Source organism: Anabas testudineus, chromosome 21 (genome assembly GCF_900324465.2).
Source record: "Anabas testudineus chromosome 21, fAnaTes1.2, whole genome shotgun sequence".
In the NCBI taxonomy this organism is placed as follows: domain Eukaryota; kingdom Metazoa; phylum Chordata; class Actinopteri; order Anabantiformes; family Anabantidae; genus Anabas; species Anabas testudineus.
Window position 1 is genome coordinate 17,681,982 of NC_046629.1, and position 27,906 is coordinate 17,709,887.

A 27,906-nucleotide genomic window follows, 5' to 3' on the forward strand; every position below is an offset into this window, starting at 1 on the left:
CTGGTCCAGATGTTCAGGGTCTAATAGTGCATCGCATCTTCAAGGCCTTGGTTCGAGCCAGAGTGGATAATAGCCAGCTCCCCCCGTTGAGCTCTTTTAAATAGGATTAGGAATGCTTACTGTCTTCTTTGGAAAAGCAGTCCCATTTGCTCTCACTTATCTAAGGTGAACAGTCATGAGAATGCAGATACAGGAAGGAAACAAGGATATTAACTCATGACACACCGGAAAAGCAGTGGAATTACTAAATAGATGTAAACCTGATTACCAGACGCAATAACGCCCATTTAAATCTGGTGAGTCAGAGAGGAATAACGCTGGGGGGGGATACAGAATATTTGAAATCTGGTGATGTAAAAAAGGGAGCTGTGGTAGAGACTGTGCAATCAATATGCTGGTCTTGGCACAATATGACCAAAATGATACATATTCTAGAGTTTGATTTTGGCATATCTACCTCACTAATAAATCAAACATCAATTTCAAATAACCTGTTTACTGAAAAAAAAAACATGACAAAGTGAATTGAAACCAGATTCCTTGCTATTAAATTTAAGCTTGGCACTATATCTTACGAGGTGATTTGCATATCAATGGAATTGGCTTATGTATATAGGCCTTCTGTCAGACAGCACATCAGCAGTGTCATTTTGTGGTCAGAATTCTGGCTCACTGAGCTTCTCACAAAATTGATTAGCTATTCAACTGTGACACAGATTCAGAAGCATTTAGTGAAAAAATGCTGGCAATATTAATTATGTTTCAGAACTATTTCATGAATTTCCTGTCATCACAATACACTATTCATATTACTAATTTATTTTATTACTGGTTATGCCACAATTATTAATTGTTGGATGGGGTTCTTGTTCTGCAGCTCTTCTTATTCTCATTCAGAAAAAAAATACTTTTAATACAACCTTTTTAATTGCAGTCTTTGAATTTTGTTTTGAATTAGTGTTAGTACACAGTTAGTGTACACATTTCCAAAAGTAAAAAAACTGTGTTTTTCTCTTTAGAATCTTCAATATAATTTACGCAAATATTAATGATGTCTTTGTGCTTTCAAACAAGAAACAGCTATAATTAGATGTCATGCTAAACAGGGTAACACATACCCCTAAGCTAAACTGACAAATTAAAAATTATACTGTAGACCACATTCCAGCTAACATACAGTGGGTACAGATGCACTTAAACAAGCTCTGGCAGGTAACACTTTTACATGCACTGTAGTAACCTGGTTACTTACAAGCAAAGCGCATTGATTTTACCTTTACAGTTTGTACATTTATTAGGCAACTCTGCATTCTGGTGAAATATTTTTTAAGAACACTGTTCCAACACCAACTCCATCGCCCACAATATTCACTCTGTACCATTAATTCCAGTTGATCTAATTGATTGACTGAGAGTTTGAGGCTTAAATTGTGACTTGCCTAATGGGGGTCTGGTGTGAATACTTATTAGGGCAGCTTTTCAAATGAAATAAAAAATCTCTTTCATGTATGAGTGTAAGTACAATGGCAAGATAAGTATGTGAACCTTTTTTGGGATCTTCATATAAGTCAAGATTATTACGAAATATAATGTACCTAAAATAATAAAACAAAAAAAGTCTGATCTTTTCTGTCTTTATTGAGAACAATCATAAAAACTTCATGGTGCTACTGGAAACAGTATGTGAACCCCTAGAATAATGACCTCAAAAAAGCTAACTGGAATCAGGTTTAAGCAGAAAATTTAAGAAGTTAAGGTAAGAAAATTAGTTCGACGGTGTGGACTAGAGCTACTTCGACTGACAAAAACTATTCAACCATTTATTAATTCCAAGGGTTCACATACTTTTTCCACTATCACTATGAGGTTTTAATGGTTGTTTTCAATATGACATGAAATATTAGCATTTTTATGTGCCATTATTTTAGGTACATTCTATTTGTTACTCTATACTCTTGACTTACATGAAGATCAGTTTATATTTTTTGACAAATTAATGCAGAAAAGAAGAAGAAATTCTATAAGGTTCACATACTTTTTCTTGTCATTTTATTTTCTATACAATTCTTTGAAGTCTTAAACTTAAAGTGTAAAGTGCCTTGAGTTGATTTTTGTTGTTTGATTTATATAAATACACTGAATTGAAAATAGCTGAAATTATGTAATCACCACAAAGTCAAACAATCTGCCAGTATGGGTAGACAGTGAGAAGACATGCCACAACTTTACTGATGAATGGGTCGCTGGCTGGACATGGCACCGGTTCAAATCAGGCATCAGCTAGGTGGTGCCTGTGTGCTGTTTGGTTGATGTTTGGACCTTCTTTGTGTATGTATGTGCAGTTCTAGAAGAAGTCTACAGCATTTAAATAACCATAATTTTTATGCAAGGCAGTACTCCATTGTATCTAGCCAAGTACTCAACTGTGCTGGCAGCTTCGACAAAAAATGACCATAAACAAAAAAAGGAAATGCAAGTACCTAAAAAAAGGTGTCTATATTGGCAAATTAATTTATCTAAATAGGCAAAAATGTTATTTGTTCATTGTCATCAGTGATTATAGTTTATTTATAATATGTTATTTTAAATATGAGGAGGCACCACTCTACATAATGATCTGTCCTTTTATCCAGTCACTACTTTCTGCACATGTCCACTTGCAAAATGTTGATTAACAAAATAGCTTTTACATATACATGACATTCTCTAAAACCCTCTACTCTGAATATAATAACCGGGCTTCTTGTTTTTATGACAATTAAGAAGTCAGTTTAATCAAAAAAGCTGACTGCCACTGCAGTACATAACAGCATGCACACACAGTATAAATTGTCCCTTTTCTGTGAATGTGTCATTTTTGGTAGTGAAGGCAGAAAAAAAAAAAAAAAAAAAAAACAGTTCTCACCTTGTGGCTGCCTGCTGGGGTGGAAGATCTGCAAGTCAAAAGGTTGAGCACTTGTCTTCTGGATGACTGTGACATTTTGCCCAGTCCACTTATTGGCTCTTGCTAAAGTATTCGTCCTCCAATCAGTCCAGTAGACACTGCCTCCAAAGAGAGACACAGCAAAGGGATGGGACAGGTATTCGTGGCCTCTGAGGATCTCAATGACCCCGCTTCCATCATAGAGTGCAGAGAAAATGGCGTCGGAACTGTTCGAAAGAGATCAACACAAAGAGCCATAGAAAACTTTAAATTGCTTTTCAAATGCATTGGTAGGGAACAGCAGATCAAAGTGTAACCCACCAGGCCAGTGATAGAACTATTAAATTGTTCAAGACCCACTTAAAAACAAATAGACCAAGATCTCTACATATTAGATGCCAATGGCATCTAACGTCAATTATTTTGTACCCAGACTGGAGACTGGAGATTCCAGTATATATATTTTTTTTCGTTAATGGAGGAATGGAGATCTTTTGCTGTATACTGTGTCACACATCTATAAAAAAAGTTGGTCAATAAGTAAATGTTTCTGCACACAACATGAAAACTTTAATGGTTTACCGTGCATCTGTCCAAACAATCCTCTTTTCCAGATGATCCAGAGTCAGTCCATTAGGCCAGGCGCCAATTTCCATGTCTTTAAACACAATGTGTCTGCCACCTCCACTCATTGATGCAGCCTCAATTCGGGGGAAAGTAGCATCCCAGTCGGTCCAGAAGAGGATCCTTGGAAAAAAAACCGAAAAGGTAACAATTTTATTGATTTGTATGTGTTAATGAACAAACAGCATGTTTTGGTATAAAAAGATGGTGGAATTTAGAACATTATGAAAACAATTACTCAGCTATTTCTTGGTTCGATAATACTACAAAACACAGAAATTGAATAAAGGATGTTCTAACATGCATTAACGCACAGGGTGGCTGTGATAACTGCCCGTGAATAGCACCAGCGATCCAGTCCAACCCTCAACATCTGCAACAGGCCTTGAAATGGGACACCATCTGTTTTATTATAACTTTTCACAGCTCAATGAGGCCTGAAAATGCACACTGTCATTGACGTGACCATCTACAGAATCCTGAGTTCTACTCCAACCCAGGACACATCACTTATGTCCTGCCTTGGTCAACAAAGTGAGATAGAATAAGGGAGAAAGTAGGTGCTCAAGCTTAAATCACATACTGACGACAACGAAACAGTGTTAGGAAGAAATATGCTTGTCCAGATCAATAGCCTTATTCCCTTGATAAGGCCTCCCTGATCAATGACCTGCTCCTCTGAGTGGATTCAAGTAATTAAATTAGAATTATTGCCCTGGAATGGAAATGCGCCTTTAGGCACCAAAAGCACCCATTAATCCTACTCTGCACAGCCATAAAACATAGTCATCCTCCCAAATGTGAATGATCATAGGAGAAAGTGCATGGGCAGATTACTCATTTCTTAAGAGTCTTAAATTGATTTTTAGAAATGTCTGGGTTTTGCTTTAATCTGAAATATACTGGCCATAGTATACAACCACTGGCTACTTCTCAGTTGCAGTAATCCATTAAGTAAGCACCTAATGTGAAATGCTAGCAACACACCAACAGCAGAGGAAATCAATTCATTTTTTCGGAAAAAATTGCACAACCATACAAAATCTAAAACACGCTACATTCAGCGTAAAGGAAAAAGCATATATGGGGGGTTCCCAGCACTGCATTAGTTAGTCTGAGTAATCAGGTGATGAACTACTTTTATTTTACCATGATAAACTGATAAAAGTTATTACCTATTATGTTTTTATTTATTTAATATGAAAATAAAAAAAACACCTGGATGCATCTTATTTTTTTAAGCAAGCAACATGCTTTATGTTTTAATGTCAAGTAAAAAGTTTGGTATGTTTTTTTGTTTTTTTCCCTTTTAGCTTGGCCTTACATAAATAAGGCATGCAAGTTGTAGAGATTAGACTGGAGGTGAGTCAAACTTTGTTGCAGAGACGCAGCAGAGAAACTATCCATGGTTACTGAGACAAAACACATTTTCAAAATGCAAAGCCAGACTCTTGGCCTGTGGACACATTAGGAGGGATATAGAAATTGCATTCAAACTACCTGCAGTAGCATTTAACTATGTAACAATGGGAATATGTCTCCATTATTATCCCCACACAGAATAGGGCCTAAAAAATAATGGACAGTTATGATGAAAGAACTTGTTCATGTAATTGCAAAAGCCTGTGTTTTTCAAACAAATATTTGGCTAAAGCCTTTGTTAATACAAAATACAAAGTACAATTTATGTTTGGCTGAGATTGATAACATGCAATTCATGCACACTATTACATAAGGCAATGCAACAGAATAAAGACAACAGACTACAGTATTTCTCTTTTACGCTGCCAACACTCCACTACATATTTATAATTCATACCAAAAGCAAGTCATCGCATCTTTTTTTCTAGATTTTCTAGACACCATGTAGGGCAGTGTTGCTGAATGAAGGCTAATGTAATCATACCTTCTGGTGCATAAAGGATTGTGACATCCTGCCCAGATTCCAGCCTTCTCCACCCGGGTGCCTTAACCAACCAGTGGAGATAGTGCTGTGACTAAGAGGGAAATGATCCTTCACCAGCCTCACCACCTGTTTGCACTGGTAAACATAGATAGTTGTGCTTGATGGGGTGCCTGGCATAACTGCTGAGATATGAATCTAGGTCTCTGCAGTGCCTTTTCTCTACTCAGCTCCCCCTAAGTCTTTTTAGATTCACTTTTGTCTGACTTAACGCAGATGCTACTACACAAGAATTCCAGCTGCACATTAAATTAAAATAATATTCAATAATCAACAAAAACAATGTAATTCAGAAAGCATTATTACTATTGACTCAACCCCAAACTGCTTACAGTGGTGAAGCCAGTAGCTTCAGCTGCATGGTGGTGTATGTGGGTGGCTGAATCTGAGGCAAATTGCAAAGTGCAGCATATAAAAAATACTATATAAATGCAGTTATTTATAAGGACATCATGATTCAGTTGAAAGAAAATGATCTAAACCTGGATTTACAAGAGAAGAAGTATGAAACAGTGTATTGATCCATGTGCATGTGATAAAAGCCTTGCCTAAACGGTAAGTGCCTGCCTAAAGTGCCTAAATGCTTAGAGCTTAGGTGATAACCGAAGGCAGTCTGGTCAGAATACTGAAGCAGTTCATACACGTTGTTTATTGCAATTTTTCCTTCTAATAACTCAAGCCACTACAAGATAAAAAAAAAAAAAAAAAAAAAACGAGCAACAAAACGTAAGTTCAAATCAATCAGAGCTGATATGTGTTTAATAAGCCACGGGACTCTGAATAACTCTTCAATCACTACACAACCAACAATGAAATCTTGAGCAAATTTAAGACGGTGACAATGAAATACAATATGGCTGCTTACTTTTAGTTACCATAATGACAAAAGGCCTAATAATCATGATGCATTGCAATATGCAAACCAAGGGGATTTGTAGAGTTTTCCACTGTATATAACTAGTTGTATGTATCTTGACAGATCTATTAAGCAATGATAGATTACAAACAGACAAATTCTAGATTAAAAATACAAAAACAAAACCAGTAATATACGAACAAAAACCAGTCAAAAAATAAATAAATACGAAAATCATACACATATGGACAAATAACCTTTAATCTTGTCAAGTGAAACATGCTCTTGTTATACAGAGATAACAGGTTGGCAAGTCTTTAAACAACAAAACATGACACTATAAACTATCTAAGAGCCTGGCAGTGTTGCCAGTTTGAAGTGACGATTTTCCTCTTTGTCAATTCACTTTCATTTGAAAATGCGTGGATGCTAAAGTTTTGAATAGTTACACTGATCAAAAAAATAGTTCTAGATGATTTGCATCAGTGGGAAGTCACACCTGTTATGATTAACATGGCCTTAGTCTGACTCACAGACGAACCAATAAACTAAATGAAAAGGTTTCCCATAAGACTTGTTACACCATGAAGGGAAAAATAAAGAATAATCAGTGTTCTGAAATGGATGCTGTGCTTCTTCTAACAATTTGCTTTCTGACTGTGGGGCAAAGAAAGATCTGCCATTTCAGATCCACAGATCAGTTTACAAACGTACTCCCCATGCATCTCAGCAGGATAAACAACTATGATTTAGAAAATTGGGCCCCGAGGGGAATGATGCATAAATAAGAACAAAGCACATTTTGGGCCTTTTCTTCAACTGCCTTGCATAAAATGTTTAAAAGTCAAGCATTCTCAAGAAACAAGGGGGAAAAGGGTAGTAAAGCATATAAAGCGAGAGCAGTGGATGGGAGGGGGTATTAGCTCCATCAGTTGTCATTACTGGAATGGAGAGCACAGTGCTATTATTGATGTATTCTATATGTGCTGCTTTAATGGACCTTAACACAGCAGACATCTTCATACATCAAGGCATATGAGTAAGTGAGGAATACAAGGAGGTTGTAATTTTACTTTATTTCAATGATCTCAGTGTCTGATGAATAGCACAACTACCAGCTCCGGCTCCGTATGTGGGAGTTAGCGTGTGACATACCCCTGTCCTGGATCAAGAGCGATGGCCCGTGGATGCTCCATGCCTCCGGCAATCAGTGTGGTGCGCATATCTCCATTAAGCATGGCCACCTCAATTTGGTCCAGATTGCTGTCAATCCAGTACAGTTTCCCTGTGATCCAGTCTACTGCCAGGCCCTCCGGGGTGGCCAGACCATGCTGTATCACCACCTCAATTCCAGTCACTCCTGAAACACCACAAACACAATAGCTTGACTATGTAGCACCAATTTTGTATTCAAAGGGCAGCAGTGGTTGGTGCCTGTATACATTGCTCAGGAAAAAGAAATAAAGCAGAAGAGGGAACTGAAACTCCCAAGGAAAGCTCTTCCATATAAAGACAGCTACGTCCTACAGCGTTCCATTAAGCATGGTAAAGGGTTTTCCCACAATATTTATAATCCAGCTGCTTACAATGCTTCTCAGATGTTAGGGCTTTTATGTGTGTCTCACAAAAGGGTGGAATAGGCATGGCTATGAGGCGATATCTAAGTCTTACTGAGGGAAATAAAAGCAAGAGAACTCAGTGAATGTACTACACATACACAAAAATAAAGATGAAAGAATTCAAAATCATCATTTTGTCAGGGTTAAAAATGATACTACCATAGCTGAAGACTTCTGGATGTGCAATATTTTTCAAACTTTGGTCAACCTGAGATAAAGTTTGAGGCAGAGACAATGTCACAGTATCAGAACAGAGGATGTTTAAAGACAGTAGAATAAAACATGATGTGTTATCGCCAGCAGTGTCTCAGAGTTCCATTACTGCAGCTGGAGTACTGTATGTGTGAGGTATCTCTCAGCTTTTAGATGTACAGAAAATGTTTGTCTCCACAGGCTTGTGTACTTGTGTGTGCATACCGCCAGACTCGGAGAGTCGTCCCCTGTAGATTTTATCCTCTACCACGTCTGTCCAGTAAAGGAGGCTTCGATTGAAGTGGAAGTCTAGAGCAATGGTGTTCCTCAGCCCCGGCACCAGCAGGCTGTAGTCCCGCTTGTGAAGGTCTATCCGTCTTATCTCATGACGGATTGAAAAAATGATGAAAGCCTCAAAAGGATCTGGTCAAGGTTAGAGAAAAGAAGCAGAGTGCCAACAAGAGTGCCACTTTGAATAAAACTGTAAATGAACAGTTTGTTAAATAATGTAGTGGAGAGGGTGATGAGGTGTTTTGAACTGGCAAACAAGCTCTCACTGACTGCTTCCCCCTTAATAGGAGACCTACTGTAATGTATCACTGACCATAAATATTTGAAATATTATTGTCAAATGTCAAAAAAGTATAAGAAGAACAAAAACTAAATAATATGCTGTATTATATCCTTGCAAAGTCCTAAAATTAAACAGTGGTTTGTGTTTGAAGTGTGTCTGTTATTAAATAGGCATTGATACAGTGCGAGTTTGTTCTGTTTTTTTTTTTTTTTACATGTATGTATTTATATATAAATATATATTGCATATATATTGCATATTCTAATTCGTTGACGAGTGGTTTAAGAGAGGGGTGAGGGAAGTCTTGCATGTGCAAATCAACACGCCCTCACTCAACAGAGGTGGAGGACTTAGACACAACCTGTCTTCTATTTATCATGTTGCCCTTTCATCCATCCCCTGAAAGATCAGGCCCAAGTCACACCTGCACCAGGTTGGACACACCTAACGACTCTCTTTAGGTGAACAGAGGGGTTGGCAGTGGTTTGACTATTACACCCTTTACAACCTCCCTTCCATTGTTTCATCTAACGAGCCTATTCAGGCCACGGGTGGAGTAAAACCAACCTAGAACATAAATTTGTGGTCTATAGCCAACTATCTTCAGACTGAAGAAGTTACTTGGATGAGTATTGAAATGTTTTAATCTAACAAGAAGGAAGTCCAGTTGACATGACTCAACCTCAAGAGTTCTTCTGTGGACTGTTTACAAAATATAACATACAGTTTTTGATCTCCTTAGACTATAGTTTACCTCAGGGCCCAGTGAATTTCCCATTTTCATCTAACAGTCTAAGGTTGCTATCTTAAAGTGCACTCAGACTGAGTACTGGTCTCAAATGTTAAAATGTTAAAATGTAACAATAAACACACACATTACAGACATTTCCATAGAAGACATTTAAACTTTCACTCTATAAAAGTACATACAATCAAAAAGCACAACTAATACCATTTATAAGGACTGAAGTCCATTCCCTTTCAGTCATTCCAATGGCTCTGACATATAATGCATGTGTGGCATAAATATACTGTATATTTTATCTGAATACAGTTCTGTATTCTATTTTGCACAGTTTTTGATTTCTCTCTGTTGATCCACGTTTTCACCACCATGTAGTGCAGATTTGTATGCATCGGTTACACCCAAACCAATTTGTTTCCAAATATTCTGGGAATCAACACATTACATTTTTATTAAATTCTTTTGAAAAAGCCGATAGATTTCTAAGCAGTTCCGTTTGAGATACACTGTAAATGTTGTAGGTTTGCTGGGAAGTTGCTAAATTTAGTGACAAGTCTTAAAGCTGTCAACAGTGCCTGCAAACCAACTCTGGCCTCTCCCTCTGAGGTTTAGCTCAATTACTGGGATTATTTCTATCTCCAGAATAGCTTTGCTTATGAGAAATGTTTGTACAACCGAAACTCAAAATCTCTCTAAGCGTGGACAGTTGGTTCACATTTAGACTAATTCATCAACACACAGAATACACCCAACACATTTACATGTAGTCTTTCAGAAACAAACGGGTCTTTTTGCAAGCTTTATCTACTCAGCGCTCTAGACTAAACACTACTTTAGGGAATGCCACTGTTTGCTCATAAATACAATTAAAATGGTGTCCTTGCTTCAATGACACATTTTAGTTTTGTAACCAGACTAGCTTTCTAACAAATATTTTATTACTGGGATATGCAGAGGAAAAGAAGTGCAATGTGTGCTTTGGGCTTTACAAATACTCCAGTAACACCTCTCACAGATGAAACTAGAATGTTTGTGTTCATATGCAAAAGTTGATTTATGGTTAAGCTGTACAATTCTGATCAGCTTCCAAAGGAAATTGTGTATTCTCATCCTGCATTAATGTAAGATTAGAGCTGCAACTGCCATCAATCCTGAAGTGAAATAGAGAAGCAAGTAATCAAAATGAGGTCCATAAATCTGAATGTGACAAGCCAATGCCATGTGTGTGTAACTATTGTATTGCAAGCGGTCTCGTGAAATAGATCATTCAATAACAGCAATCAGAATGGTGGAAATTTTGAATATATGATGTGATACAACACTGGTGAAACACTTGTTTGTATGGCATTAGGCCTGAGGTGAACCTCTGTGCAGCTAAATGAAGTAACAAAGCTCTGGAGGAATCTGAGAACATGTTTCTTTCACTCAACATCAGACCAGATAGAAACAGACAGGACTCATTGCCCAGATGCCGCTTCAGATTTGAAACTGATTTAATTTGACCTGACAGTCCCTTAAATCACCAACTATTACTACTCTTCACACCACCTCTGCAGTTATTTGGCCCTCTGAGACACTAACACAATGTCCTCTAGTTCTGCAGTTTGACTTCTTTTGTTGTTTTTCTTTTTTTAGTTTCTCTTTTCCATGGTGTAAATCTGTGCGTCCGAGTTAGAATATCACTTTTAAGCAACATAGAAGGCATCAACATTACAAGAATGCTAAGAGGAATGACTCAAACTCAGAAGCAAAGATTGTAGAGATGCAAGTGTGACCTAAGATAAAATGTTAAATTACAGTAGATACAAGCACACAGCTGCACAGCATCACGACAACCAGCAGCATTGCTAAAACAAACAATAAAAAGTCAGCGTCTGTTACCTGTGCTGTGACAGCTGTCTCCGTCTGGGTCCAGCACCCATCCTGGATAACAGGAACACTTCACTGTGGTCTTGTACTGCTCACACACCTGGCTGCACTTCAGGTGCCGTCTGCAATAGTCCACCACCTCACAAGTCTTGTTGCTGGAATCCAGGTGAAGCCCAGGGGGACAAGAACACACAACCCCTTTCCCTGGTGCCACAGTGCACAGGTGACTGCAGCCCCCTCTAGCTACAAGACACAAATCTAGAAAAAGAAGAAAGTATATATGTATAACACATTTTTACAGATACTGGAAGAGAGGGTATATTAAAAATATGTGTGTTTACTCACAAATTTCTTATGTAGGCATGAATCTAAAAGGCTTTACGTTTCAACACGATGTCACAAAAATAACATGCTTTTCTCTCACAGGTCGAAATTATAAGTCAAGCATAAGAAGCGTGTTCACAAGCTTACTGAAGATAATTGTGTTGTATAATGAGCAAGCCGTCATAAATCAGGTTGTGTGGAATCACCTGGGATGTTTATTTCCATCATAGCTTCAAAAACGAAACTGAGAAAAGAACATAATATACTGCTTCCTTTCAGAACTGATAGAGACAGACGTGTCTTAAATTCATGCACTTTATTATTTTTTTTTCAGCTCTGCACACCTGGTTGTGCAGCCTCCCAATCCCCCCACACACAACTCCCTCCCCAGAAGGTATGGTTAGTGGTGCCCCAGCAAATGAACCTTCATGTTTACATTGCTCACTTTAAGAGATTAGATGGCTGAGGTTAGTCGCATGAGATCTTTCTCTTCCCTTTAAGGCTGCTGGACAAACAGTTCCACATTTGTGGGAAGATCGAGTATTTTTTTTTATGTTCTGTCCCTTTGGTCTCTGAGACAACAAATCCTGGTTCCTCATGAGATTCTAAGCAGCTGAATGTGATGGAGATAATATAGCACATCTCCACTGGGGGATGTTCCTCAACATAAATAAAGTGAGAGTTAGCACAAATGCTGGGAAGTGTCTTAGCAGGTAACATGCTCAACTCCCGCAGTGAAAATAGGTGGATGTGACAGTGGCTCAACACTTCCAATCATTTTATTTTACCTCCACTATAAGCAGACTAAACGTGAATTATAAAGAATAAAGTGTTAAATAAAGAACTGTAGAGAAGAATGCAGCTTTCATTTGCAATGTAAATGAAAGCTGGTTTATTTATTTGTCACAGTTTGATTTGTTTCGTTTTCCTTTAAACCTGTGCCATCAACTACAGTGATTTTACCCTTCCAATGGCAATCAAAGAAACTCAAACACAGTTGGAGCACTGTAACTTTCAAAATGACTTACAGTCCATGGAAGTTGTTATTTTTTGACAGGTTTCTTGGTTTGTTCACTTAAAAGTGATTCTTCATCCACTAAATATCTTTTGAGTATCAAACGCTCCTCCCCGGAAGACTTGAAAAGTGGCTATAAAAAGTTCCTCATGAAGAACTGCAGCTATGGTCAGTTTGAATTTTGCTAACAACAGTTACCTACATTGACAAGTTGGCTGTTGACAGTTTAAAGCAGGGGTATTCAACTAAAATTTAAAGAGGTCCGTTACGCAATATTTTTGGAAGCAAAGGTCCAGAAGATTATAATGTTTAACTATATACTGTGATATATTATTAAGTAGCCTGCATGTAATCAATACTTGACTGTCAAATCAAATTAATCAGTAGAAATTTATATGTAACATCAAACTGAGCATGTGGGCTCAAGATCCTGGTGGACTGCTCATACTGGGCTCTGAGACTAGCAACTCTCTGTGATCACACTTCAGATTTTAGTGGGCATGTGTGTTCAAAACCTTTGTGTTTTGTCTCATAATGCAGTTTGACATTGGCACTTTTAATAAGAGCCCGCAGTTCTGAACATATCAAACATACTGGTTTACTGCTCCCAGTGGTAATATGAACAGAAAGGAGTCTGTCTATTGTGGATTAAAAACTCTTTACTGTGCACTTTTTTCTTTTTGGACATTTTTATATTTATCTCTTCCTTTTTCAGTCTCACCGTCCTTTTATCAACTTTCTCCTCTGTCGTCTGTCTCTCTCCTCTCTGTCGTCTGTCTCTCTCCTCTCTGTCGTCTGTCTCTCTCTCCTCTCTGTCGTCTGTCTCTCTCTCTGTCGTCTGTATCTCTCCTCTCTGTCGTCTGTCCCTCTCCTCTCTGTCGTCTGTATCTCTCCTCTCTGTCGTCTGTCCCTCTCCTCTCTGTCGTCTGTATCTCTCTCCTCTCTGTCGTCTGTCCCTCTCCTCTCTGTCATCTGTATCTCTCTCCTCTCTGTCGTCTGTCCCTCTCCTCTCTGTCGTCTGTCCCTCTCCTCTCTGTCGTCTGTCTCTCTCCTCTCTGTCGTCTGTCCCTCTCCTCTCTGTCGTCTGTCCCTCTCCTCTGTCGTCTGTCCCTCTCCTCTCTGTCGTCTGTCCCTCTCCTCTCTGTCGTCTGTCCCTCTCCTCTCTGTCGTCTGTCGTCTGTCCCTCTCCTCTCTGTCGTCTGTCTCTCTCCTCTCTGTCCCTCTCTCTCTGTCGTCTGTATCTCTCCTCTCTGTCGTCTGTCCCTCTCCTCTCTGTCGTCTGTATCTCTCCTCTCTGTCGTCTGTCTCTCTCCTCTCTGTCGTCTGTCCCTCTCCTCTCTGTCGTCTGTCTCTCTCCTCTCTGTCCCTCTCCTCTCTGTCGTCTGTATCTCTCCTCTCTGTCGTCTGTCCCTCTCCTCTCTGTCGTCTGTATCTCTCCTCTCTGTCGTCTGTCTCTCTCCTCTCTGTCGTCTGTCCCTCTCCTCTCTGTCGTCTGTATCTCTCCTCTCTGTCGTCTGTCCCTCTCCTCTCTGTCGTCTGTATCTCTCCTCTCTGTCGTCTGGCCCTCTCCTCTCTGTCGTCTGTCCCTCTCCTCTCTGTCGTCTGTCCCTCTCCTCTCTGTCGTCTGTATCTCTCCTCTCTGTCGTCTGTCTCTCTCCCTCTCTGTCGTCTGTCCCTCTCCTCTCTGTCGTCTGTATCTCTCTCCTCTCTGTCGTCTGTATCCTCCTCTCTGTCGTCTGTATCTCTCCTCTCTGTCGTCTGTACTCTCCTCTCTGTCCTGTCTCTCCTCTCTGTCGTCTGTCCCTCTCCTCTCTTCGTCTGTCCCTCTCTCCTCTGTCGTCTGTTCTCTCCTCTCTGTCGTCTGTCCCTCTCCTCTCTGTCGTCTGTCCCCTCTCCTCTCTGTCGTCTGTATCTCCCTCTCTGTCGTCTGTCCCTCTCCTCCTGTCGTCTGTCCCTCTCCTCTCTGTCGTCTGTCCCTCCCTCTCTGTCGTCTGTATCTCTCTCTCTCGTCGTCTGTCTCTCTCCTCTCTGTCGTCTGTCCCTCTCCTCTCTGTCGTCTGTACTCTCCTCTCTGTCGTCTGTCCCTCTCTCTCTGTCTCTGTATCTCTCTCTCTGTCGTCTGTCCCTCTCCTCTCTGTCGTCTGTATCTCTCCTCTCTGTCGTCTGTCCCTCTCCTCTCTGTCGTCTGTATCTCTCCTCTCTGTCGTCTGTCCCTCCTCTCTGTCGTCGTCTCTCCTCCTCCTCTCTGTCGTCTGTCCCTCTCCTCTCTGTCGTCTGTCCATCTCCTCTCTGTCGTCTGTATCTCTCCTCTCTGTCGTCTGTCCCTCTCCTCTCTGTCGTCTGTATCTCTCCTCTCTGTCGTCTGTCCCTCTCCTCTCTGTCGTCTGTATCTCTCCTCTCTGTCGTCTGTCCCTCTCCTCTCTGTCGTCTGTCCCTCTCCTCTCTGTCGTCTGTATCTCTCCTCTCTGTCGTCTGTCCCTCTCTCCTCTCGTCGTCTGTATCTCTCTCTCTGTCGTCTGTCCCTCTCTCCGTCGTCTGTATCTCTCCTCTCTGTCGTCTGTCCCTCTCCTCTCTGTCGTCTGATCTCCTCTCTGTCGTCTGTCCCTCTCCTCTCTGTCGTCTGTCCCTCTCTCTGTCGTCTGTATCTCTCCCTCTGTCGTCTGTCCCTCCCTCTCGTCGTCTGTCCCTCTCCTCTCTGTCGTCTGTATCTCTCCTCTGTCGTCTTCTCTCTCCTCTCGTCTGTCCCTCTCCTCCTGTCGTCTGTATCTCTCCTCTCTGTCGTCTGTCCCTCCTCTCTGTCGTCTGTATCTCTCCTCTCTGTCGTCTGTCCCTCTCCTCTCTGTCGTCTGTCCCTCTCCTCTCTGTCGTCTGTATCTCCCTCTCTGTCGTCTGTCCCCTCTCCTCGCTGTCCCTCATCTCCTCTCTGTCGTCTGTATCTCTCCTCTCTGTCGTCTGTCCCTCTCCTCTCTGTCGTCTGTATCTCTCCTCTCTGTCGTCTGTCCTCTCCTCTCTGTCGTCTGTATCTCTCCTCTCTGTCGTCTGTCCCTCTCCTCTCGTCTGTCCCTCTCCTCTCTGTCGTCTGTATCTCCTCCTCTCTGTCGTCTGTCCCTCTCCTCTCTGTCGTCTGTATCTCTCCTCTCTGTCGTCTGTCCCTCTCCTCTCCTCGTCGTCTGTATCTCTCCTCTCTGTCGTCTGTCCCTCTCCTCTCTGTCGTCTGTTCCCTCTCCTCTCTGTCGTCTGTATCTCTCCTCTCTGGTCGTGTCTGTATCTCTCTCTCTGTCGTCTGTCCCTCTCCTCTCTGTCGCTGTCCCTCTCCTCTCTGTCGTCTGTATCTCTCCCTCTCTGTCGTCTGTCCCTCTCCTCTCTGTCGTATCGTCCCTCTCTCTCTGTCGTCTGTATCTCTTCTCTCTTTAGTCTGGTCCCTCTTCCCTCTCTGTCGTCTGTTCCCTCCCCCTCTGTCGTCTGTCTCCCTCCTCTCTGTCGTCTGTTCCCTCTCCTCTCTGTCGTCTGTCCCTCTCCTCTCTGTCTCTCTGTATCACCATCTCGTTTATTAATTTTTTTCCAACCTCCAACTTCTCTCATCTACTGTTGAGTCTCTAATTTTACTGCCTACGATCCACAGAATCGATTAAAGTATCACAAAATCTATGTTATCTTTTCAAAATCAGACTTGTCAGTTATCATCCTACTTGCAGCTTCAGAGGTCCATGCAGAACATTTTTAGCCGATATTGTTATTGTTATCCTGCGCACAGCAGAACATTATGTGTAACCTAATTGTTTAAAACGCCTTTTAACTGAACAATTCCACTACTAGAGAAACATTTTACATACATTCAAACTCTCACGGTTAATAAAGTGTGCAATATACTTGTACATTTGAGAGCTGTTAGAAGTCTGAATGCAATACAATGATATTTTTTGACAATGCAGTGCCTTGTGAAAACAATCTGGGCTTTTCTCGTTTTAACAAAACAAACAAAAATGCACAAAACCGATGAACGTATTGATTGGCTTAGGCTGACTCATGCCACCATGATCTAAACCAAGATCAGAATTGATAGCTAAATTTTACAAAGAGAATTGCTTTTTTTTTTTCTAGCTCAGTGGGAAGGAAGTTGACTGGCCTGCGCAGAGCGCTGACCTCAAACCCATCAAACACGTTTGGAATGAAGTGGAACACCAGCTGTGAGCGAGGTCAGTGCTCAGCCTCCAAAGTCTTGTTAAAAGTCTTCCAAGAAGAATGGCGGCAGCATACTGATGTTCACAGTGGTGGAAGGAGAATTTCCGCACTCACACGTGTGCAATGTCCTGTGCACATACATTTGGCCATGATGTGTGTTCGAGTATCACTTTGCACCTAGTGGGATGACAAAACACACAAAAAGATATGACATGCACAGACAGGACAAACATTACCGCAGATGAGTCCTTCGTCGGAACGGTCAGCGCAGTCCACTTTTCCATTGCAGATCTTATCAGGTGTGAGGCAGACAGAAGTGTCGTTTGCACAAGGGTACTTAGGCGGCTTACAGACAGCAGACTCACAGGACTCTTCATCTGAGCGATCCTCACAGTCAATATCCCCATCACATACCCAGCTCTTTGTGATGCACTTCCCTGTGTAGCGAGAGAAGACAGACGGACAGGCTCAAACTTTTTGAGAATTACAGTTATTGTTAAACAAACGTTGACTGCAGCAGACTACATAATCTCACTGAAGTATTCACTTTAGACAAATAATATGGGATTTGGGAATAAATTTCCCTGCCTCAACTAAATGGAATTGAGCACATTCAGTACTGGCATTTTTCTCACTTGAGATTAGTCAAATGTTCCATTGCTCAGTGTCCTAATCATATGCTTAGAATAAATATTAGGTAGCAAAAATGTTGAGCTTTTTTCGATGGGACATCCGTCAACAACCTAATCTTTCTTAGTTCTGTGCTAACTGACTTGATGCAAAAAATACACAGAAGATCAATATTGCACTAAAGTGCAGTTTGTAATTCCCTAATAGTGAATGTTAGAAAGAGGCAGGTGGACCCCCCGAGGGAGGAAGAAAAAGAATACAACACAGATACCAGGGCATATCATCATTGTGGCAGTCTCCTTGGTGAAGCTCAGATCATATCATATTCCAATTTACAGATTTTTCATCAAAGCTACATGATAGGGTTTTGAGATACCGTTGGTTTGTGTTTGGAGCTTGATCGGTGCAAACCAACACGATTCCACACAACATCTGCTGAGGGTGTGTAGATTTTCCAGGTGCTCAGTCATTCCTGTGTTTGGCTTCATATCACTATCGCTTTTCAGTTGTCCCTACATTGTAGCCCCAAAGCAGTTAAGAATTGTCACGTTCTAAAATCTCTAATGAGATTTCACTGCAGTTGCACAAATATAAGTGAAAGGTTATGTGATAATCAAGTGCACATACTTTTCCATGCGTAAAATATGGATGACACTTGGGGCGCAGAAGTGTTTCTGTTTTTAAGTGTAATCATAACGTGTGTTTGCTGTAATTCACTTGGACAAGAAAGTTCGTCTTTTATATAACTGAATTAATCAGTCTTGATTCTGAACATTTTACCTCGAATGACACAGTAAGACAACTCTACAACTTCAATCCGAAGAGTTTTATGACTGGGTGTCAAATGACTTTATTCAGGTAGTGGACATAAAACACAAGAAATACATCTGAGCGGGATTATTAAATGTAACCTTTGCTTATTATTTTGAGTTGGATATACATGTTTTATTTTCTTTCCAGACATAGAAAAGCTCAAACATCTAAACGTTTCATCTTTTAGTCATCAAATGTGCAGCATGCCCACAGATGGGTTTCCTACAGAGCTAGTAACTTTTTATTTATGGTGGCCCCTCCTCCAAGCACAGCTGAAGATTTATTTTTAAATAATACATAAGTAAATTCATAGTTGTGGTAGTGAACTTTGCTTTAATCATAAAGATAGTCTTTGTTGATGTCTTGTACCTCATAAGATATATTTAACATGTGGTACAAAATGAGAATCTGGAGAATATGACCTATATGTGATTAATAAAACCTAAAGTCACTCAAACCCTGACAGTATAGATGTTATGTATTGTAACGCAAACTTAACCTAAAACCTATTTTTCTATAGTCATGGCTGCAAATAAGAAGGTGGAAGGTGGAAGAAACCTGAGCAACCCCGAGGATACATTTTCGGGAAGAAAAATACTGTAAAAATGGAATAGAATAAGTCTGATATTTTTGTCTTAAAATAAATAAGAGATACTATAAAATAATACAGTACATGTCTGTCTCCCTTTATTCCATCACAATGGTTAAGATGACCCTCTCCACAAACCCCTGTTGGAGTAGTGTATTGCTAGAGAGGGCACTCTGTTCTTCTGTGGAGGACAGACCAAGCTGCACCAGTGCACAGGGGTGTGACACTGCAGAATTAGAGTGAATAATAATTGTGTGGTCTAACCAACCCTTCACCACAAAGCATTGCCACCATTCTTGATAATATCATCAAGGGATGAGCAGAACACTGCAGTGCTAAAGACAAAAAGGAACTGAATCGCCTTCTAACCTCTTTTCAGCTGCGGAAAGGATGTGGATGCTCTGTTTGGGTACATGGGCTATTAAAACTAATAATTTAAATTGTTTGTCTTAATTGGTAGAACGAGTACATGCAAACTTCACAGCACTGCTCCACAGTGGAGAGTAGCTAAGTCGCTGGAGCACGTTAGAGAACTAAGCTTTTGTGAAATAAAAAAATGTTAATGAAACAACTCAGCACATCTCTCCTCTCTAAAGACTCCAAATACCAAACACTAGAGACTCAACTACCTTTTATTCAATTTGATGACATTTTTTTTTGTACATTTTTCTATGTGAAGGTTAAGTAATGTAAAAGTCCAAGAATTTTAACTACATTTTTAATTAGAAATCAATTTTGTCATGGAAATTAAAATCTTTTGGCTATGTTCAAACTCCAGATCCTTCATGCTTAATGGAGAAATGTATTTCATGACTGATTTGAATGACAGCTCATCTTTTGTAATAAAACATTTCTAGTGTAAACATTAGAAACTCTGTTTCTGAATTTCATCCTAATTTTATCAGCAGCAGGAGATATAGGTTTAGCTGTATCACAATATTTTACAATATTTCTGCAGTAACAATATAAATGCTAATATGACAAAATACCAATTTAGCAATAACTGTTTGGTCACAAGTCACATCACCATACATAGTCTTTAGAGCTGAGCAAATACAATAATTGATCAAAAATATTACGTTTGAAAATCGCCAATCACAAAACTAAACCAATAAAGTAGAAGACTATGAATTAAATATTTTCTATGGTATACTTTTGTTATCATTTGTGTTAATCCCTCCTCAGCAAAATGGCATCGTGTGTTTTGGCTTGGCCTTTTACTGTGCTTGTTGTGTTACATTACGACACATAAGCAAACACATCATCCTAAAACTAAAATACTTTATTACATTATATAAAGTCCCACTGAGGATCAAATTATACACTACAACCGTTCAAGACAAACTGAGGAGCTTGTACCTAACTGAAGGACTACTTCTGAATCACTGATGTGGTTTAGGTAAAGTCTAACCCTGACCAAAAAAACTATTTGTACTTTGTTAATGAGTACAGTTGATTAGCTAACATTTTAGATATGCACCAATTTTAAATAGCTGGGAAATTTTATTATGTCAGACCTTATGTAAAACATCAGCAACACATCACAGTTGTTTCCAATACATATATCATTGTCAATTATTATGTTGTTTAGCAGTACGCTGTAATTATTACCTGTGTCTTTGCACGTAAACTTGGCCTTCGGGTCACACATCCTTTTGGTGCCCTCACAGTCTTTCTCATCACTCCCATCCTCACAATCTTTGTCTCCATCGCATCTCCAGCGCTCGGGGATGCAGGTTCCATCAGTGACACAGTGGAATTCCTCCTCACTGCACTCAATCACAGATGGCAGCACTGAAACAAAAGTCATTTAACAATTACTGCTTCACAGATCACACTGTCATGGGCAAAGGCACAACAGTATTGAACTATTATTTTACAAGACATCTTTAAGTGTTTACAAATATTTATCTTTGAAAGCAGAGCACTTGGCAGGTATAATAGGTCAGTGAGTTCCAAAGAGGGAATTAATTTCACTTCAAGCACTTATGTCTCTAAGTTGTTTTTGTCTTTTTTAATGACTCTGTTCACTATATGTTTCTCCTCTGAAGATAAACTATACTACGTGGCCGTGGAAACATTTAGTGTTCATATTGTCTGTGATGTTTCCATATTGATTTAAGATTTCCTAATCTTTTAGTGGGAATGCAACTGTATATTCCTAGAAGTTGTGGACCAAATAAGACCAAATAAGAGTGACATGGAGAACTCCAACAAACATTTTCCATTCAAAAGCTGCTCCTTTATTTCTAACAGAACACTATTCAAGTAAATATAAATCAATTTAAGTCATGCTATTCAGTATATAGAATGCTTTTAATTTGATTTTCCCATTTTCCCTAAAACTCTAAATGAAAAAAACATTCGCTCAACAGCTGAAGCAGAGCTAAGACAGATTCTGTTCCCTGGGGAAAAAGCAGAAGCAGAAAATGGGAAGTGAAGAAGCCTGCAGTTCCCATCAGGAAACGGTTTGATGAATAGTCCACACATTCTAGTGACAAGCAAGTGAGCTGTGAGTTTTTTAGGAGCTTGCATGGGGTTTCTGTGGTAATTAGATTAAATGATTCAGCTACTGATGATAAAATTCCCCAGAACAGAAACTAGATAAGATTAGTCACACGTGAGTATCAAAACAAAGTTATTGGACTCAAGCTGATTAATTGTTAAACTTGTAATTAAAGCCTAAATTTAAACATTTAAACCGCAAGTAAACTCATTAGCACTAAAACAGATATAAGAGCAAGTGCACCCTTACAAAGGTGTTGCCTACCAGCACTGCAGCTAGAAACTCCAAAAGAGAATATCCACATGACAACTTTACTGGCAATCAAAAATGTGCGGGTAGTGTCTTTCAATACCAACTCATTTATGCTGGATATGTTATCTGATCCAGCATATCACAGTATTTTAAAAAATAATACAGTCATTCTTACATGCTGATCCACCTCTGCAGGACATGTTCTCATCACTGAAGTCTCCACAGTCGTTGTCACCATCACAAGCCCAGTGGTCAGGAATACAACGGCCACTGGCACACTGGAACTGGGTGTTGGAGCAAGACTGGATGCATCCCACTTCATCACTGCCATCCCCGCAGTCATCATCTACACACATGCACAAACACTAATGAAAGGTGTGACTACACAAACAAACAAAAATATCAGGGCTGATAAATGTAATGTTAGAATCAACAGTCATTGATGATCAAAGTTTGGATTATATGAGCCTTAAAAGGTTTGCGCCCTTACCTGAATCACAGTGCCACTTCACACTGATACATCGTCCATTGGAACAGCTGAACTGAGTGAGGGGCTCACAGGTAGGGAAAGCTGAAAAAGGGTTGAACACAGGTAAGTGAGCAAAATGCCAACATCGGCATGCTAACGCAATGTACAATGCTAAAATGCTGATGATGATGCTGCTATGAACTTTAATCAGAGTACACCTATTTGTACACCTAGTACTCAATATAGGAAATGCTGTGAGATTACAGGTGGCCCTGTTGAAATGTAGAAAAAATTATAAGTTGAGGATAATGTGAAATTCCACTTTTGATTAATGCTTTGTACCAAAAGGAGCCTTGCACTGCAATACTTTATTCATGACAAGTTCTGTCTTCACATTTTCTTGTCTTGATCAATGCCTCCTATTGTGAAACTATAAATGTATGTGGCCCTGAAGCATAAACCAAGCATTCACCTCTAACAGTTTGCACAGATTGTGTCTACATGGTCTTTATTACAATGCAAACAATAAAGATTCTTAATCTTCTATAAGAAAGGTACACATCAGGGGTTCATGGTGGGGAGAGAAAGAGTTTGACATATGCCATGCAGTGGCAGTCATGTTTTCATTTCAGTAACTGTTTTGCTTAACAGCTCCTGGAAATGGATTTCTCCCCCATTTGCCATAAAAAACGCAATACCTCTGTATTGCGGCTTTTTAAGTTTTTGCTGCTCACGTGTGGTACTGGGCTATAAACTTAACTTGACAGTGCAAGCTGGTGAAAGCAAATAACCACCTCTGTTGTCAGCCAATATCTGATCCGACATCCATCGTTGCAGTCAAGGAGACTTTATGAACTAAACCAGTGGACATAACAGCACCCATATTCTTTAACAGCAGTGCTGCAGTAAATATAGAGATACATGTATACTGCATTTTGAGGACTGATGACATTGTCAGGATCACCATTTGTACTGTATTCCCATGCATCCGATCTTGAGATACTGTATATGCAGTATTTTCCAAATGTCCTTACTGGATGCCTGAAGCTTTATTGACTTCGCTATGAAATATAGTCTACATTTGAATTGATTTGTTGGCATCGCCTACTGCTGCCTGGAATACCTTAGGTGCTGTCAAGGAGACATATTGTATCTTTATCAGACAAGTGTCTCACAGACAGCACATGACTTGTTGGAATTTAATATTCATTAAAAATGAAGCAAGAACATCCATAAATAATGAAGGTTTCAAGTAAACAGTGAGCCTGGCTAAAAATGAAACACCAGCATCCATAAATAATGACTGCTTCAAGTGAACAGAAAGCCCAATATGAGACACTATGTGACAACTACTAAACTACTGACAAACAAAATCCAAATTAGTATCAATCTCTAGGGCGGCCACCACTGAGCTTCAGGTGTTCCAAAACCCACAGTAGCTGCACTAAAGCTAAGTGAAGTGCCAGAGCTGCACAGTAGAGTGCCTACGGAGAAGTAATGCCTGAGGAAGCTCAGACAACAGTATGGGAGAGAATATGTTTAGCTGCACAGCTTGATTATGATTGAATGAAGCCGAGCATGAACTTTAATTACTGCTTACACCCCGGCTGTTTGTGACAGTGTATTGAGGCAGCTTAGGACACACAAAGGGAGGCTGAGGTGATACAGCACAGTGCCACGTTTGGCAAACATCAATCACTGTAAAAGGCTGGTTCAATACAAATAGTGATTAAAGGAGAATCTTAAAACCTTTGCCCCATTTTTTAAACAAATGCTGGTAATTCATCCAGTTCAACTTGGCTGCTGAAAACATATTTTACAGCCTAAACTGCTGTGTTCCCTTCCTATACAAAGGTTAAATACTTTTTCAAAGATCTCTAAAAAGCTCAGGCCATCATGCATTTTTCTCTTTTAGCTTTCAAATGTTAATCCACAACACAGACTGGGACTTTTACTAAGTGATGCTGACAGATTGTATAATACTACTGAGACTCAACTTAAGAAGAGCAACTAATGCACAAAAGCATGCAGTTTACTAGGCATCAACCTTCTAAGCTGATGTCATCGCTGAGGGCATGTCTAGTTTTGGGTCCAAAGAGTGCAGCACCAATTATTCAACTCCTAAAAGTCTCAATTAAATAAAGAAATGTGAAGAAAGAAACTATTCAAGAAGCAACAAAAATGATAGCAGTAGAATTATCTTCTTTTGTTAATCTTGAGTGTTAAGCAAGTAGTGCACCAACCAAAATGGATTATAAGGTAACCAATTGCGTAAGTAGGTTAATTCTTGTAGATTTCAAAATGTCTTTGATTGGCTTAAAGATGTCTTATCTGTCACATTACAGTGGCACTGTGCTGCTTTAAGCTAAATCCTACTGTTAGCATACTACCAGTGTTGCTAAAACACTGACATTCAGCCTGCATAATGTTTAAGATGCCTCTAGTTAGAGAGTTTGTTATGGCTATAGGTGGATATCTAATAGCTAAGTGGTGAATAGGTCAAATTATTTTCAGCTAAGTCTCCAATTGTGTTTTTCCTGTGGTGTGCTTTTAAGGACATTATATGACAAGAGAAAATTTTAATGGACAAATTCCAATTACACAGCACTTCTCAGCACATAATTTCTGTGTATCCATTAAAAGTGAAGCCTGATATTACCTCTATAAGGGCAAACTGCTAAAATGTTGACAGGTTCCTGGCATAGTTGACTGCATAAATTATAAAGTCACATTTTCAGAGTGCAGGTTGGCAAATGAGATTTGTAATTTCACAACCTGATGGTGCAATCATTGAGTTAGTTCCAATCAACAACTCCTACCAGCCCTCACATATATTTTATAAAAGAGTAACCAACAACAGTAACAGCAAGAGGACAACAGTAGCACACTATTCAGTCATTGCAGCTTTAAATACTGTATAACCTGATGAGACAAAATACCAATATTCCTTATAAACAGCAAGGATTGAAAAAAAATGGTATTGCCTTAAATGCCCTTATAACCAGGTTGGCCTATTTTAAACCAAACACATCAACACAAATACAGCACCAATCAAATCCACACAGCATGACACTGGGATGGCAAGTGGTAAATAGCCATGTGTGACTCACTGCATGATATTTCATCAGACATGTCTCCGCAATCATCCTCCCGGTCACAGCTCCAGGCATGAGGTATACATCGTCCGTTCTGGCAAGAAAACTGGTCGGACTGACAGGGCTGGGCTGAGAAAGAAAGAAATAATATGCCATTTAATTTAATCACACATGCATAAGTCAATGCAGGACATGCACAACAAAGATCAGTACATCATAAGGACGTCAATCTCCGCCCAGTACAAAAACTCTTTATCACTCAATCACGCAGTAGAGGAAAAAAATTCTAAAGGCCACAGGAAATGTGCGGTTAGTTTATGGGCCATCAGTTACTGTGCATGCTACGTAGTCATGGAGGGCATGTACAAATAGAACAAAAGCAATGTCTTGCTGATTTGGTATGTGCATGTCAATCTGTCTATCAGGGAACATTCATCATCTTCTGGCAAATGCTTCTTGATTCATCCTCTAAGGATAAAAAGCTCCCGAGAAGCGATGTGGTATACTCTAAGTGTTCCTGACATACAGTTGCCCCTTGTAGGTTCTACAACTTCTTGATATTAGAGATTGTTCTCATACAATGACATTGATTGCACTGTGCTGAAGCTGCTCAAGATTTTCAAGTTATAACTTTGAAGCCTGCCTTGACAACACCGGACAACTGTTCAAGTTTTTCATCAATGAAGCACATGTACACAACATCTAAAGAGGGATTTTTTATTTTATTTTAAAAATGTAATTGAAAGTTGATGTGTTTAATGCTGGTTTTGTTTTTTGGGTTTATGACAATGCATTTAGTAGGTGAAGTCAAACTGAAATGTAAAAAGACATGTAATCACTACACTTGTTTAGTGATTACCAAAGATTATCAAAGTTCAGTCAAAGAGACACAGAATGTAATGAAATAACCCTAATGGTACAATACATACCTGTACAAGTAGTGTTGGCTTCATCTTCATTGTTACCACAGTCATTAGTTCCATCACAGAGCCATCTTTTGGGAATGCAGCGATTGTTACTGCATTTGAACTGGTCAGTGGGACAGGTGTGATTGGCTGCAAACACCAAAAAAGTTAGTTCATTTTTTGTCTAAAAATTAAAAAAAGCTAAAAAAGTATATATAAATAAATAGATAATAAAGTATTTCACACAGCTTTAGAAAAAATAAAAACAGCTCACACACCTCACTTTTAGCTATAGTTGCAGTCAAGATAGATAAAATGTGTTTCTTGTCTTTAATTTAAAATTGGTGGACTCCTAATTTTAAAGCTTTTTCAGTTCTCTGGCCTATCTGTTCTTTCTCAGGCCAATGGAGAAAAAAAAATCCAGTGTTCTTAAAAAATATATTCACAGCTACATTGAGTCCACAGCTCCACTAATTTTGCTCTGGTACACTGGCAAGTTACACTGCCTGTCCAAAAAACAAGTCACCTTGTGGATTTAACTAAGCAAATAGGTAAGTGCCTCCCATCGAATAATTACTGCTTGGATGCTTGGATGATTATGTTTCAGCTGCCAACAAGTTATTTAACTCTAGTGATGCAGTGATTAGCTTCTCCTTTCTTAAACAACCACATTCGCTGGTCGTGAAAAAGATGTTATCTGTTTCAGAAGGGTCAAATTATTGGCATGCATTAAGCAAAGAAAACATCTAAGAAGATTGATGAAACTACTAAAACTGGGTTAAGAACTTCCCAATGCATTAGTAAAAACTGGAAGAACAGTGGAAGAACCATCATCTTCGAGGAAGAAATGTGGTCGGAAAAAGGTGAGGTAACCACAAGATGTTGTTCGCTTGCAGAGTGCAGTGAGTGGATGGTGGAGTTCAGGTCTGGCTATTACAACTTGTAAGCAACGGTTGGGGCTTTAGGCAGCTACAGGAAGCCAGTGCAGAGATCTGGAAAGTGGTATTACGTGTGTCCTTTCTGGCTGATCAAAAATTAGACATGCTACTGCATTTTGAAACATCTGGAGGGGTTTTGATGGTGCATGCTGGTAACCCATCAGTAAGACATTGCAGCAGTCCAGACGAGATATGACACCTGCACAATGAGTTGTGTTGTATAGTCCAAAAGGTAGGGTCTGATCTTTCTGATGTTGAAAAGGGCTAATCTGCATGCCCTTGAGACAGAGAAGATGTGGTTGGTTAATCACACATCATATTCACACATGGATTTGCCACCACAGAGTCTAGACCTTAACCCTACTGAGAATCTTTTGGATGAAATATTATAGTGTGTGGTTCTTTTTTGGACGGGCAGTGTATATTAGGAAACAAAAAGAAAAAAGAAAGAATGTTTAGAAGAGAACCTCACTCATGTTTCTCCTTTTCAAGTTTTCTCCTTAGTGCTTTGTCCCTTAATTGAGAGTAATGGAGTCTCCATAACAGTATTCTGAAGTATATTTGTTCTGTGGTTTTAGTAGCTTGGTTGTTGTTTCATATAAAGCCACTTTCAATATACTTCACTGGAACTAGCGGCCAAGCTTCCTATTTTCTTTTCAATCACGTCATTTAACTTTAATTACACATTGACCATTAAAAATCATTATGCCTCACCACTCATAAATCATACTAAATTAATCTGAGCACATTGCTGAGTAGCTCTGTGGTCTTGTGACACTACTCTTTGTGTATGATAAATTACCTTTGATTTTGAAATGACATA

The 27,906-nt window shown here is 39.5% G+C and overlaps 1 protein-coding gene across 1 annotated transcript in view; it reads right to left on the reverse strand.

Moving 5' to 3' along the window:
- Positions 1-27,906, reverse strand: part of lrp1bb (low density lipoprotein receptor-related protein 1Bb) — a 176,067-nt gene that overhangs the window by 84,448 nt on the left and 63,713 nt on the right. Inside the window, 11 exon segments of the mRNA XM_026375678.1 lie at positions 2,906-3,150; positions 3,506-3,670; positions 7,522-7,726; positions 8,403-8,600; positions 11,378-11,623; positions 17,123-17,323; positions 20,530-20,741; positions 21,875-22,022; positions 22,167-22,247; positions 25,256-25,369; positions 26,170-26,295. Coding sequence (XP_026231463.1) covers positions 2,906-3,150; positions 3,506-3,670; positions 7,522-7,726; positions 8,403-8,600; positions 11,378-11,623; positions 17,123-17,323; positions 20,530-20,741; positions 21,875-22,022; positions 22,167-22,247; positions 25,256-25,369; positions 26,170-26,295 — 1,941 coding nt within the window.